The sequence below is a fragment of the Haemaphysalis longicornis genome, unplaced genomic scaffold (genome assembly GCF_048455015.1).
Source record: "Haemaphysalis longicornis isolate Haplotype H1 unplaced genomic scaffold, Haemaphysalis longicornis Haplotype H1 scaffold_12, whole genome shotgun sequence".
Taxonomy (NCBI): domain Eukaryota; kingdom Metazoa; phylum Arthropoda; class Arachnida; order Ixodida; family Ixodidae; genus Haemaphysalis; species Haemaphysalis longicornis.
This window is the reverse complement of record NW_027526225.1, coordinates 27,126,347-27,142,075: the sequence shown is the minus strand read 5'-3', so window position 1 is coordinate 27,142,075 and position 15,729 is coordinate 27,126,347. Positions and strand designations below refer to the sequence as shown.

Below are 15,729 nucleotides of genomic sequence, written 5' to 3'. Positions count from 1 at the left end.
AGTTTATCAACCCGACCTCATCTCCAAGGATGGCGACGACATTGTCATATGCATCTGCAATCTAATCCCCAGAGCGGATGAACAACGTAGTGTCGTCTCATTGCGCCCCTTAATTGATGGTCTATTTTCTGGCAACCCTGATCCCTGCTAAATTATATCGTGACAGATGGTACGTTATACAACAGGAATTTTCGTTCCGATTGCCCTGAAGTGCTGCCTGTCATCATAAAGCACCTCCGTCCTCCTGTTCTTGGACACCTCAATAACCATACAATAGCTGGGCCTCTTGGCGGAGTGATACGGTACTTTTTGGACAGGCCTCTACCGTTCGGTGAAACGGTGTACGTTACCGCTTCTCAGTTGTTCTGAAATCGTAAAACCTCTTTATTTTCAGTCGGCCCCCTCAGCCATTGGATATACTCAAGCAACCTTTTTTTTTTGTGTTGGAATAGACTTCCTACGTCTCTTCTATGCGTCCATCTCGAGGAACAAATGACTTGCGGTTTCGTTTGACAATGCACTCGATACGCCTTAGATACACCATCCCGCCTGTTCGTGCAGCTAGCAGCGCTAATGATGCGGCGGATTTTCTCCTTCGTGACGTTGTTGCGTGCACGGCTTTATTCAGGACGATTGATTACTGATCAAGACCGCTACTTTACATCCAAGGTAATCGACGAAATTTCTCATTTTGTTCTACCAAACATGAACAGACCACCGCTTACCATCCTCAAACCAAAGGGGTAACCGGCAACGGGAGTCAATCAAATCATTCCGCACATGCTCTTTAGGTATGTTTCACCTGACCATGTCTTTGTTTGTGCTTTGAGGGAAAAGGAAAGGAAGTGCATTGCCATTTTTTGAGCTCGGCAGGGAGCTCACCTTCATACAACCTAATGCGAAGCTGCGGAAGTAGAGATGAGTGAAAGGATAGAGGAGACCGTTAAAGAGAAAGAGAAATTTGCGACAAGAAGGAATAAAAGATAAGGCTAAGTCAGTCCGGTTCACCTGATCATCGTGACGGGGTCGTTAGTTTGCCATATGTGACATACGATTAGAATGCTTTGTGCCACAATAGTGTATGTGCTAAATTCTGGGTTTTACGTTGTCAAAGCTACACCTGGGCTATTAGGTGCACTGTAGGGCAGGGTTCACCCCGATTAATCATGACCACACGGGGATCTTTGACGTGCGCGGAAACCTCGACACACGGGCGTTGTCGCTTTGCGCCGCCATCTCAAAAGCAGCCACCGCGGCCGGATATCGAACACGCGCCCTTGGACTCAGCAGCACAACGCCTTAGCCACTGAGCCACCGCGGCGGGTATTGTCTGTGCTTTCTGTGAAGGGAAACGAGGCGGCACACGATTGGGCTTGCGAATGCAGAAACCAGGACACATTCGATCGATCCATCTCTGCCAGATTACAATGGCATCCGTTGCTTACATACAGAGCTATTCCCGCAAAATTCATCAACGATATCCTAACCCCTCCCACCGCTTTACCCGACAACCGACCACCACATTCAGACCCCTACAAACTAACACTTACACGCACCCCAAGATGTTCAGCCGCATCTACCCACTGACTGTATGAGATGCAAAACTGATTAAGCACACATAATCTGGGCTTGCCCGAAGGCACCACGGACTTTCATTAAGAGTCATCTTGACTGCGAGGCAGCTCTGAACAGCAGCGATCCGGAGACCAAACAGCGGCTGGTACACCTGTCCCTGGACGCGCCAGCATCGGTGCCCCGCGCAAGAGCATTGGGGGGTCGGGGCGTGCGGGGCCGAGGGTAACAGGAGCGGCTGGTAAGAGGAGCGGCTGGGATCTTGCCAACATAGGTGCCGCCTGAGGCCCACCGCTGAGACTCCAACGCCTTGGCTGCTGGGCCTCGTGACTGAGTCGTGCAGTGAGCTCAACAGAATAAATGTTTCTCTCCCTGGGGGTAGTGGTATGAGCAAATGTTAGAGATTGAATTTGGTTACTCGAGGCAGGTTTTCGTGCCGCATTTGCCTTACATGTAAATAACCTAAATATATGACACTACCTCGTCAGTGATTCGTATCAATATCAGGGGAAGGTTTCAGTTTAGTTAATGCTTCCTAACACTAGGTAGCGCGACATTGTGGAAACCGAGATAACACCGGCTGGAAACCTGTCCGGACGAAGAATTTTGGCATGATAATGAACGGTGGGTGTTAGTCTAATGGGCAGCCACTGCGTCGCCGTGGATTATGTCGCTCTTTTTTGACGGCTCTGTAGTACCCTTGGGAAAAATCTCGCCCGATGCATCACAGTCTTTGCATGCGAGCCCCTAAACTTTGAATATGTCTCAGGCTAAACTACATCACGTTCTTCATTGAGCTGGTTGTGGGTGAACGGATAGTGGTCATTCATGTGTCTCTAGCCTATCTTATTCCCGATTCATATCCGACAAATTGTGATAACATTTATCTCAACTGACCCGAAATTAAAGCTTTGCATCAACGCACCCAATCATAACGAAGGGAGCCCACAAAACAAATTGGGGCTTACTTTTGGAAATACTCTTTAATACCTTAACAGCTTACAACCATGACACATTATAACGACCACAGAGCTTAACGACGCCCAGAAGAGGGGCTGTAATGACGCTTCATCTCTTTTAAAGACGATGGTCTTTCTCAGGCTACTTGAACGGGAAAATTTTGGTTTGTCTGTCTGTCCGTCTGTCACTCGATTCAGCCAGTCGGCCAAAGTGAAACATTATCTGCGCAATAGTTTTATGTAGCCACCGCCAAATCTAAACGTCTTTGTCCGGTGTTAATGTTCATACTTGCAGACATTGTTGAAAAAGAACAAGATATTGCCCAAATATAAGGTTTAAAATCAATACATGAGTGATATTTGCAGTGTTACTTTACTAAAAAAATTACTGATGCTGGCTTTCTGCGACAGCAAATAAAATACTACATCAACTGCAGAAAATGGTCGCCTGCTGTTGCCCACGCTACCTGGCGGAATCCTAAAAAATAAAACGGCAACAGCAACGAAAGGTTCCACTAGATAGTTTCCGCGTTCCGCTTGGAACACCTGCTTCTAAAATCGTTGTAGTCTGGTGCCTCGATTCACGCGCGTCTCCGCCGTACGGCAGCGCTGGCATCGAGGCACCCGACTGGAGAGCAGTGGAACGCGGTAAAGTTAAATTGACTGAGCAAACCTCTAGCGTGTTACCTTGGAAGGAACGAGGCGTTAGAGAAACAGGAGTGGTGAACAGGAAAGACTAGGGATGCATTTACTTGACAAGGGCGCCAGTCGACTATCGTATTGCGTCGACATTTGCAACGAAAGAAGCAGATACACGACCAATTTTTACACCTGAAAGTACATTTCAAGCTTTAGGTATCGCTAGGTCAGAACCCGATGCCGTGCTACTCTTACCGGAGGTAGTTATCGCACTGGAGTGGCTGGAGGCTTTAATTCGCGGTGTATTCGATGTTATGTGTGTCTGCACAAGTTCGTGTACATATGAAGCGTTGCGAATGCGAACCTCTGTTGTTCGCAGGAACAAAGCCATACACGACGAATGAGAAAGAGTTACAGAAGTTTTTAATGAGCAAAGGGGCAAGGCATTTCTACCTCGCTTGGGCAGTTTCTTCTGAGCACGATAAACACAAATAACACGTATTCACGAACAATGAGGGTGACACACATACTAAAAAAACACGGCAGACACCTTTGCGTTAGTATTCTTTCACGTCTTCGTTCAATAACATTATCGCACACATCAGCCGCACATCTTTCCCAAAAAATACCTTTGCGGAGCTGAAGAGACAACCTGAACGTGCTGTGAGTAACGCGCACGCCGAATGTATTCGCATCACTTCCCCGCAAATATGGTAAAAATTGTGAAATGTACTTTACTGCTTTGAATTGACATCACTGCGCCAATACTTTGCATGTCTAATTGATCAAAATGTAATTATGTCTGCAATAAACGAGCAATATATTTTGTTTCGTTGAAAAACTTGAACCCTGGCGAAACAAGGTTAGGTTTGAAAACCTTCGTTCAATTTGGATGACCTGAAAGGAAGATTGTTTTGTTGCATAACTGCAGGACGTTAATATGGACCCAAATCACTTACGCCATGTCCATAGTGGCGTAAGAACTGATTGTGATTCATTGCCGCGTATGAAGACATGAACAAAGTGCTGTACGTAACATATGCGTGTTCATAGCCACATTTTACTAAAGATTTCGTAAACTGAATTTCACTAAAGATTCACTAAAGTTTACTAATGATTGATAGTTCAAAACTTGTGGTCACCGACCAAAGGTTTATTAAACAGGTGAGAAAGACGCTTCGGCTTTTATGCAGAAGCCTTGTTCACTGAGCCTTTAACTACGTGTCGCTTACCACACCAGACGAGATTTGGTCAAACCTTGGATTTCAATAGACTAAAGCCCTGACGCTGTAACGCTTCACGACCAACAATTGTTGAATATTCTGCGAGCCAAGCATGCGTTTTTTTACAGGGCTTGGATAATTAAGTTGCCGTTTAGACGCCAACATAAAAGATCGTAGCGCAACGACGAGACATTTTAGGGAATCAGTGATGCGTAGGTATTTTGTTACAAGGCTATTGAAGTCAACCAGCACTACAAGCAAGAAGAATTTCATAGCAACATACCGTTACTACTAAGCGACTGCACGCCTTCCCTCTAAGAAGTTCCTGTAGACCGTTTTCACCCCAGCGTTCCAGTATGATCTATTAAAGTGTGTAAATTCGGCGACTGACGGGCCCAACATAGGATTGAACATGTAAAAAGTGCCCGTGCGCAGGGAAAACAGAAAAGCTTGAATGACGTTCTGCACATGCGCAGTTCACATGGGCAGATGCCCTCTTTCTCTCATATTGATTATTCGGCCACGTGATTCGTCGAATTTTCACACTAGGCCACTTCGCTTTGTCGTTGTCGAGCGTTGTGGTGAAGAGGACCTACGGGAACTGGACTTCTTAGAGTGTGCGCGTCCGGGCTCCAGATTCCTTAAAAAGTGGACACGACATGGTTATTTGGAAACAGCGCGTTAAAACAAGACCACGAGAAAAGAACCAGACAGGACGAGCGCTGACTATCAAACTGACTATAAATTTTTTATGTATAAATATTTCTTCGTTTTGAATAATATCTCAGTTGATAGCCAGCACTCGTCCTGCCTGGTTTTCTTCTTCGTGACCTTGTTTTAACGCGCTGTTTCCAAATAACCATGTCGCATTACCAACTCGCCCAACTCTCCATCCTGCTGCTAGACACGACATTTCCGAGGTGACCAAGCTATCGTATATGCCATGCTGCATAACACATTGTACCGTACATAACACATAGACATGCACATGTTTGCACGCGAACACAGCAGTCATCGACAATCCGTGGCGAGGAACAATATCACAATGCTTGCACGTGCTTGAGCTATGGAAAACCCTGTCACACGTTCTAAAAGATCCCCCCCCCCTCCTTCACACCAAGGACATAGGACGAAAAAGCACGTTGGTTGTTAACACAGTACGGCTACATTTTGCCCCCACTAGCAACACTGGGAGAGACAGTTCAGTGTGTTATGACATGCGCTAGCCATAGCTGGCTTAGTGTACTTAATGTAGGGCTAACCGTAGCCTTAAAGACACAAGAGCACTCACACCCGCACATTGTTGTAAAAATAAAACGATAGTTGTACACTCGTCATCCTACCTTGAAGGGAAGCTATACACCAGCACAAAAGGAAAATTCTAAGCAATACCATTGTTGTCCCACTTGCCAGATAAATACGACATTTGCTATTTGTCGGATCCAAGCGAGGCAAAGTAGCTGTTTACAAAATACGAATTGATTGCTTTCCGATTATGCGGAACAATTGAGAATATTCAGTGCTCCTTTCAGCAATAAAGTGGACGCGCATCATTAACGTGAAATTTCGCCTTCTTCAAGCTGTTATTTCAAGTAATAACGCAGTGGGAAGGGTTTTAGGACAGGGTAGGATTTATGCGTAACGGGTCATCCTCACTTCGAGCCCACAGAGTTTCTCTGTATAGCCTTAGTCTCTCTCTCCCTCTCTATCTCCCTCTCTCTATCATTCTCTCTCTCTCTCTCTCTCTCTCTCTCTCTCTCTAGTAAGCATACTGAAAAATAAGAAACGTTTAATTCTCAACGTCCAAGTGGAAACATCACATACCTAAACTTTTTAGTAATTAGGAAGGACAGGAACATGGCGTCTCGAAACTTCGTACTTGAACGCTTACTTTTGTTTTGTTAGACGGGCGTCTCTGCATGAAGCTTGACATTTGTGCGAAACTTTCTCTACCAAGGGCAGGAAGAAGCCTTTACACACAACTAGAATCGAACGCAAAGTAAAAAAAAGCGCATTGGAAATTGATTTGACGCCTAATTATGATTACTTCGCTGCGCCTCATTTTCCTATAGGTGCCCCCAGCACGCAGCAGGGATTTAGATGGCGGCCATACTGCTCTTTATACCGTCCGCACTTTTCAAGCCGAGAAGACCAGCGCAGTTACCCTAAGCGAGCAAGAAGTAAACTCCAGGCTTATGAGACGAATATATTATGCTTTTAGTGTATGAATGTAAGCAATACACAAACGCAAAAATTCCGAATGGTTTATTATAAAGTGGGTATTAAAATGCGACAAATGTTGCTTAGGGTTGCGGAATCATAGGCTTTCCGTTTTGTTTTAAAATCATTTATTTTGCAATGGGGCATAACATGTCATCGAGAGCTTTTCTGTGATAAATACATGATGAACGGCGCCGTATGACTTGTATTGTTCTAGAATTTCAAATACCAAAGGTGAACCACTTAATAAGCAAGCACAAAACAACGTATTCCACCTTCGCGCACAATCTATATCAGCGTTATTTTATCAGTCTGTGGTTGTACAAACTAGGGCATAGCTGAAACACCAGTAAAAAAAGTCAGCTTCACCGAAACGCACAGAAAAAGATTCTTCTCGTTCTTAAAGTAACAGTCACACAACGAGGAAGACGGTTGCATAGTTTTTTTATCACCACCGGTTAAAGGAACCACTCCAGGGAACACGGACGACACAGCACGGACAACAGATTATAAATTCGGTACACTTCTGTGTAACAACCCTTGTACAGCCACGTTTGTCAATTTGTTTTATGAAACGAAGGCGATAGACAATAGCCGTAAAACTGAGTATTCGTGTGGTAAAACCTATTAATTTGAATGTTTTTAACACAAATGTAACATTTGCTGTGATGCTCCAGAAAAATGTTTAACGCAATTTCAGGTATCCGTTTTTTTCTGAACATTGAGCCTTAGTATACAAGGGCATTAAACGAAATGAATCTACGCCCAGCATCAAGTGTTTTTACATAAAAAAGGTTTTTGAGACAAACCAGCAATTGGGAACTCTCATAATTTCTTCGCGGAAATATTCTTCCTCAAAGCAGATGAGAAATACTGTAGGCTGCAACGTGTTCTGCGGGTCGGTAAGACAAAAGTTTAGAGGAAACAAAACAGTTTACCCTTCAGAACACAACAGTCCTTCTTTCTGATAGAATATAAGTGATCTAATAAAGGTTTTTCAGCTGGGAACAATAAGTTGAAGCCATAAGAGGCGTTTACATTCCGCCGAATAAAAATATAGGAATTCTGAATTACTGTTTTGTCGCATCATTCCCAACTAAACGTCGTTTTTTGGCCGCTTTTGCCAATCAATGGGCGATTTAAGGCCCGGAAAGTAGCGAACGATTGAAAGACACCACACATTAATACCCGTCGCTGCAAAACTCGGTAAATCTCCATCGCTGCCCGGTACAGTTAAGAGGAAACGGTTGAATTACATGGCGAGTTCCCGTCGAAGCCAGTGCCCGGCGCCCATGGCCGAGTAAGCCGACGTCGCAGTTTTTCCATGTTGTTTGCGATGAGGGGATTCTTGGGGTCCAAGGAGAAGGCGGTCTGGTAGTGCCGGAAAGCCGAGGAGAAGTCGCCCTGCATTAAACGGGCATTCCGTCGGGTTGGAGCACTTTCCACTCTGAAGAGCCAGTTTTCCATACGAGCAACGTTTCTTTTTTTCTTCGCGTTACTATCAAGCTAGAGAGAAGAGAAAAGAAACGTTGCTTGTCATCATCATCATCATGATCATCATAATCATCCTCATCATAATCATCCTATCTGCGCCCACTGCAGGGCAAACGCCTCTCTCATTGATCTCCAATGATCCCGGTCCTGTGCTGACTGCGACCAATTTATCCCCGCAAACTTCTTGATCATCAGCCTATCCAACTTTCTGCCACCCCCTGCTTTCCACAATATACCAGTTGATCATGCATAGAACAGTCGAAGACAACTTGAGAACTCCAAGGCCACATCCAAAGTCTCGAAGAAGGGAGCGGTAAGCTCTTTCGATTGTGTCTATTCGAACGTCATTCCGAACCCACGCCTGTTAATTGAAGTTTGCGACTACATTGTATTCCTGAATCGCGGTGGAGGTACAAGCATTTTTGGAGGTCTTGAGGTCTTGCATATGACCAGTTGTGGGCCCTGGACAGAGGTGCGGTGAGCGGACTGCTGCTGGGAATAAATTCCCACCGTGACAGTTTGTTGTTGACAGCTAATGACTCCGCCCTCGTGGACTATCTCGAAAATGTCAAGGACATAATCGTTATGACTAAGCTATGTGGATTTGCTGTGTTTTTTCCTGATATCCCCTTGGCTGATGCTTGCGTACTACAAGGGAGAGTGTGGAACGTCTTCAATAAATCTGAACCACATGTTACGCTTCTTGCTGGCGCAACGAGTGCGAGTGATTTGCAAGAGTTGCAGAAGGTCGCCCGGAAATGTGACATATTGGTTCTCGTCAAACATCTCTACACTTCGCCGTCAGATAAGGCCGAGAGGTTATCTAGGCTTAGAGCCCGTATTGCTACTCGGAACTGGGGAAGTGGTGTTCAGGGGATGAAAGAGAGGACAGGCAAAACAGATGGTATAGGAGCGGGGACGCGCACACACTTTAATCCCTTTGTGGGCACGATAGTCTTGCATCTAAGTCTGTGTCTTTCATGAAACGCAGAAGGGCTTTTGTTGCGTGTTGCGATGTCAATTGTAGCAGTCGATGTCCTGGAATAGTCTCTATTGTGAACGGTTGACTGCCCAAGTGAACGCGCTATGGGCGTGAACATGCTTTATTCGAATTATGCACCCCTCGCGCTTACTACCATATCCTGCAACAGGACCTATTGGCCTCTTTGCTAGAATAACGCCATCCTCTCTCCCCATCTCTCCCCTGCCGTTGCTATCTTCGCTCCCTTTGCAGGCATGCGCTGCGGGATATCTAGGCCGTTGGAAAATAGAAAAAAGGGGGGAAGAGATTGGTTGGATTTATAAATGACGCAAGTAACTAGACTCTCGCATCTACCGACACCGCTAAGTAGGAACGGTGCATCGGTGGGAGAGAAAAGGAGTCTCTCGCGGCGAACTACTGCGGGAGGCACAGCTCAAGCTACAACAGCCGGCAAAGGCGGTGGCGCCACAGGCGGAGCCGCATGTTAGAACAGCTTCACTGGTTAACCATCTGTACGGCGTACATTGGCACATTTTCTTTCTAGACACAAAGGTTTGCATGCATATTTTCGAGTGTACTGACGTAATGCCCTGCAAGCTTCCCAAATTCTGCGGCTGATCTCTTTTTGGTGGTTTCGGTCAGTAGTGACGACTTGTCCGAGATATTCATGTTTACCCACCTACACCCATTCGTTTATTTACAGTACCTGCATTCTTCAAACTACTTTAACTTAAATTATTTTTACCTGTACCTCTAGCGCTGAAATGCGGTTCCTACAGCAGTATTTACAAGCCATGTTCCTAATCGCCAAACAAGACAATGTCAATGGCAAATGTAGAGTGGATTTATTTTTCTTCGTTTACATGTATCCTTGACAAGTACAAAGCTAGCTTCCTGACATTACCTCCTGGCACACATGAAATAACTTCGAAGAAATTTCTGATGGACGCGAAAAGCAAAAGTGCCCGTGTGTTAGAGATTTCGGCGCACGTCTCCAGGTGATCTAAATAAGCTGGAGGATTAATCCGGAGCTCTGCCCTTCGGCGCATCTCATCACCTGTGTAGCGTCGGTGCGTTAAACCCCATAATCAATCAATCAGCTTCGAAGAAATAGTGCACCCTCTTCTAACGCCCTTCCGCATAAAAAACCTCCATTCATTACGGAGTATCATCATGGCCGTGCACCCCTCGCATATATGAAAGGGGATGAGAACTTGGTCAGTTGGTATCAGCATCACATTGGTGCGACTGGTACAAAATCATTATCGGCACCAGTGAAACAACCACCGCCGCCGATAATAGAAGTCGTTATCTCGTACTGACTGGAACGACGCCAGAGCCACATGAAGTCACCTCGATCTCACCACCAATCCCTCTGCCGATGCGACAGAGAAGTCATGAACAAGTGCATGGGAATCCTCAAGCTCAGAACCTTTCATGCTTTGTGTTTTGACAACGCGAACTGAGGTACGGACACCGACCCACTGAGAGTAAGTGGCGTTATTCTAGGTGTTACGTACCTGTAAATGTTTAATGACAGCGAGATTAAGGTGAGCGTGGGCAAGGTCGGGGTCCAGTCGAATCGCCAACATGTAGCTCTGTAATCAGCAGAAAAACAAAACACACTCCGTATGCAATGGTATGCTCTATGCCCATCAAATAGCCTGTAAACTCGCTCAAAAATTTTCCTCCCTTTTCCGCTGTTGGCGTTCTTCGACGACCCAAATTACGTCACTGAGACCATTTAGCGGCTGTTCGCCGATTTTTCTTCAGTTGCAGCAATGAACGCTTTTCGATAAAAACCTTTAAAAAAGACACAAAAACAAAGCAGAAATGGAAGGCGTATCTGGTGCGACGAGCAAATCGTTCAGTGCCACTCCGTGCTGGCGATAACTATAGCTTTCGCAGTGGTTCCAGACGTGAAGGATAGAGTGAAAGGGCTTATCGAAAGTGTTGCAGGGTCCCTTTAAAATACACGAGACAAATGTCTCGCCACATAGTTAACTAAAGCTTAGTGAGCGTACTCTACCTGTGCGGACGATCCCAGGTCGCCTAGGTCCTTGAGAATGTCCCCGTGCTCCGCGTGAAGCCTGGCGCAAGACAGGTCGTCGGCGGGGCACAGCCTCAAAGCTTTTAGAATGTAGTCCAGAGCCTGCGACATAAGCAAAAGCAAACTCAAACAGGTGTGTTACCTCAGCCGGCACATAAGAAGGCGTTATATTTCAGTCATTCATTCATCCCTGCCCCTGTAACCAATGCTGGTTCCTTTGAATTGGCTTACACTGAGGTTTTGCGGAGTGTTATAGACATTTATTGTAGTAGTGTACACGTTATGACAAAATACTTAAAATAAAATCCAAACGGCTCTATACAATGGTAGAAGTGGGTGTGCGTTTGACAGGGTGATTCCACACACCAGTTGCCATCGTAGTCCTCGTTGGTGGAAAATCAAATATGGGTGTCTTACACAAAAACCACCCCATTTCCGTATGCGTAATACGAGTGATTTGAGGGGGGGGGAGACTGTTTGCCGTTACATCCTCCCGCATTCCCAACAGCTTGTGTTTTCTACATGCCGGTGGGAGTGGCACCCCGCAACATTTTAGCAGCAAAGCTGTTGAGCAAGTCGTTAGTGTATGGTGTTCGCAGTTAAAAATACTAAGAAAATTCCAAGCGCACGTAAGGGCGTGCATCACCGCAACAGCCCGGCAGCTAAAAAAAAAGACATGCCGAGCGCTCATGTGGGCGTGGCTCGCGGTGACCGCCCAGCGTCCCCGGCGAACGTTTTTCAAGCCAAGCATAACTCCTTAGGGGATTGCATAGGATAGGCCACGAAAAAAAAAAAATTCCAGCGTTCGCCGTAATCATGGCAACACTTGCTCGCAACGGGAAATAGACATCATAGATGTACGCTCCTCCAAGGTGATATCCAATGATTACCACTTCCGAAAAAAAAATTAGCGAAGCTCATACTTATACAAAGAATGATGGGGTAAAGGTCGTTGCGGCAGCTAAGAAAAAGCAAATCCGCTGCAATCGTAGATGGTGGTCGTAAAGGTCGCGTACAGCTTCGCCTTTTTCACGTCTTATGTGTTACTAAGCTTCCTTCATTTATTTGTCGCGTGATATGGCGCACTTATAATTCGCAGGTAGCACATAACAGCAGTATACGTAAAATTACTTCAAAGCACATTACATCAATCTCATTTTCAAATTTGCAGACTTTTGCCCGGTCTGTTTATTACTCGAGAGTTTTAACATAGTGTATTTCACAGTTTCTGACTTAACTGCACGGCGATCTTCGGACTGATAGTGTTGGTTGTCTCCAGGCGTTAACTAAGGTCAAAGAGGTTTTGTTTTTTACCAACTTCCAACACAAAATGTCCTGCTACATTACTTGAAGTGACCACTTCGTCTACAGTGAGTGCGGGATCATCGGTGATTGTCTGGATGAAGTATCTTGCTTTTAGCGATGCTAGACAACAGGTGGTGAATCGCGACACAGATTCGTACCAGGAGAAGGAGTTCAGTTTTGAGAGAGCAGTTTGCTCAACGACCTGGCACCTCGCGAGGTTTGGGTGTGCATATAAATGCACATACGTGCATTCACATCCACACGTTGGGTACACGTACATTCGTACGCATGTATGTGTGCATATGAATTCGTGTATTGTGTGTTATGTATGGGGCAATCCGTACATTTGTGTATGCAGTTGCGCGTATATATTTACGTTAATGCGTGCATGGACACCCGCGCACGCATCGTGCGTCCGCGCGCGTATGTTCGGGTGCACGTAGGGATTTATATGCGCATAATACATGCGTGCACATTTATTATGCGTATTCGGACATGCGCTTGCGTGTGTTGGTTGTGTGATACCAACAAGTGACAGAAAGCAAACAATACACAAAACAACCGAAAATAACGAGTACTGGAAACTGCCAGATATCCGTACCAGTGTAGTCTGGTTCGTGTGGCCGTAAAGCAGCGCCGCCTGGTGCAAGGCCTCTCGGTGCGTGGAGTTTCGGCGGATCGCCTCCAGGACCAGCTCTTCGGCGGCCGCGAAACTTCGAGTCTGCATAAGGAACTGCGCCTGAAAATTCAAATATAACCACAGGGTGAACATTCAGCACTTACGGAAAGAGAATTACTCCCTGTGGAGTTCGTTGTGGCGGGGCTATAAACATATCTTATAGAGACATCCGGATGCGTTTTCTTGCGAAAGCCGCGCGTGGGACTACTTCCCTATCCCATAACGTCATTTAATCGAATCTAACATCACCTAACCTAACCGAACCAGACCTATACTACCCATAGGTAATATAAGATAACGTAACCGAACCGGAGTAACCTGTGCGAAACCAACCTAGACCGACACGACAGTAATTTGAAATTTAGGATTGAAAAATTAACCAGCGAGCCGGCAAGGCCCATAAAGAAAAAAAACGTACAAACATTCGATTTAAACTTGCTGAATTCGAACCACTCAGCTGAGAGATAACCTTTACTCCGGTGCGCCACCTGTTTTGCCTAGTGCATCAGAAAACTAGAAAACTGATGTCACACACCACGACTGCACACAAAGATTAGCAAAGTACATTCTGAATGGCGACAGCTCAGGTTCAAAAATACGACCACCACCTGATGGCACTCTATGAACACGGCGAGAAAAATTGAAGCAATAATCACTCTAAACTGCCTAACCGCCCCATTACTGTGTCTTTCCTGCATATTAATTACACATAATAAACAAGTCCAGCAAAGCAAAGTTGGGTGTCCCCTTTTGTGAGTTATCAAAAGTGAATCTTGAGGTGCCAGCCATGACGACGCGCACGCAGGGTTAAGTTGACGCGCACGAACATTTGTTACCGAACAGGCACAACTTAAAAGGATTTACACCCTGAACAGTTTGAATCACCGTCTATAACTAACACTTTTAAACTGTAGCATCAAGAGAAACGAAAATACTCTTGGAGGGTGTTTTCTCGTTTATAACGTCCTTGCACCCTACGAAAAACACAATAGGCCCTTTTAAAAAGAGTTATCGTTAAATACACCGTTTCGAAGGGTGTATATTTTTTTGACGAGGTGCACGGGTGTTATTTATAAACAAAAGGGGTGTAAATCATTTTGCAGTGCATGAGGTTCCGCGCACCCCCGAAGGAATTTTATACTCGTAAAAATGACGAATATTGTTTCTGGTCACATCAAGTGAGCGTTGCTAAAAAAGGTCAAGGTGGTGTTTTACGCCCACAAACAAACTGTGGAACCATGCTAATGGGCTACAGGCTAATTGCAATGAAATGGTATTTTTAGCGCACGACTGGCAATATCAAAACACGCACGATAGTATTCGTACCGCGTCAAAAAATAATAACAAAAGCGCGACAGAAGAACCGCCGCCGCGGTCCGGAGTCGAATCAGTCACCTTGTTCCAGGAAAGGCTACTTTCTTACTGAAAGCGGCCTACTGCGTTTTATTGAGAGCGAATATACTCGCATGGTGCACAACGGTTCTTACGATCTAAGAGTGTTTTGTGCTAATTGTATTATTTTGGGGTTGCTATGCTTGCGGAAATTTCCCTGCCCTCCCAACAACAATAAAAAAAAACGAGTGGCTTAAGAAACTGCCTAGACTCCAAAACATCCTCCCTGTTGCGGAGAGTACTGCGGCTTCCACGCGTTTAGCACTCACATGATGGACCTTGCTGTCAAGGTGTTCCGGAAAGAGCTCCTCGAGTTCATCGTACACCTGCCTGGCCTTGTCTAGCCGGCCGACGTTGATGTAGAACACGGCGAGGTTGTCCATCACCTGCGGGTCTGGCTGCACCAACAGGGCCCTGCATGGTTTTCTTTGTATTGTGCTTTTTCTTTCGAGAGTGTGAAAAGCAACATAACTCACCAATGAAATCCTATGAAAACCTATTAAAACCCAATTATTCATATTTAACCCTTAAAACTTCAAAACATTGGTCCCATGACTGCAATAGGTGGCAGGGCGCCGACAGGCACACAATTTGCATCCAGCCGCCATACCCACAATGAATTCCGCTTTTGAAAACAGCCACAAAAGAAAAATAAGTTGTTTCCCCACGCCAGTGCTACTTCTAAGCAAAGGCGCTCCCACGTCACAAGGCGTGACTATGTAGTGGCCCCTGAATGCGAATTTACGGCTTGAGACTGCCTAGTGCCCTTCGAGATATGCACTCCTAGATTCAGTTGTTTTATTACCTGGCTTGTCAATTCAACAGAATATCATCATCATCATCATCATCATCACCAGCCTATCTACGCCCACTGCAGGGCAAAGGCCTCTCCCATTATTCTCCGATTATCCCGAATTTAGCTGGTCTCTAAACAGTGGGCGTCGTTAACACTTTCAGTTGCTTCCCGCACCTGAGGTGAGGTGCTGGCAACAGGCCTATAACAGAATACAGTTCTTGGGAGCTGGTAAAGACGAGATCGCTGACCTTTTGTACACGCTCTCTGCTTGAAGATTAAGCTTCATGCTTCGGAGACTCCGCGCCGCGTTCAGCAGCGCCACGGTGTGGTTGGGCTGAAGATCGAGTGCCCGTTGGTACTGTGTCACCGCCTCCTCCGAGCGTCCTAAAAAAGAGAGAGACATTTACCTTCTCTGCGC

At 45.7% G+C, this 15,729-nt stretch overlaps 1 protein-coding gene across 1 annotated transcript in view; it reads right to left on the bottom strand.

Annotated features, from left to right (window-relative positions):
- Window positions 1-3,607: 3,607 nt before the first annotated feature.
- Window positions 3,608-15,729, bottom strand: part of LOC144162514 (protein O-mannosyl-transferase TMTC1-like) — a 162,733-nt gene continuing 150,611 nt past the window's right edge. Inside the window, exons 13-18 of the mRNA XM_077693076.1 lie at window positions 15,560-15,695; window positions 14,785-14,929; window positions 13,046-13,183; window positions 11,119-11,241; window positions 10,610-10,687; window positions 3,608-8,017 (exon numbers count right to left, since the gene is read on the bottom strand). Coding sequence (XP_077549202.1) covers window positions 7,847-8,017; window positions 10,610-10,687; window positions 11,119-11,241; window positions 13,046-13,183; window positions 14,785-14,929; window positions 15,560-15,695 — 791 coding nt within the window. The 3' untranslated portion in view covers window positions 3,608-7,846. The remainder of the gene's footprint in view (window positions 8,018-10,609; window positions 10,688-11,118; window positions 11,242-13,045; window positions 13,184-14,784; window positions 14,930-15,559; window positions 15,696-15,729) is intronic.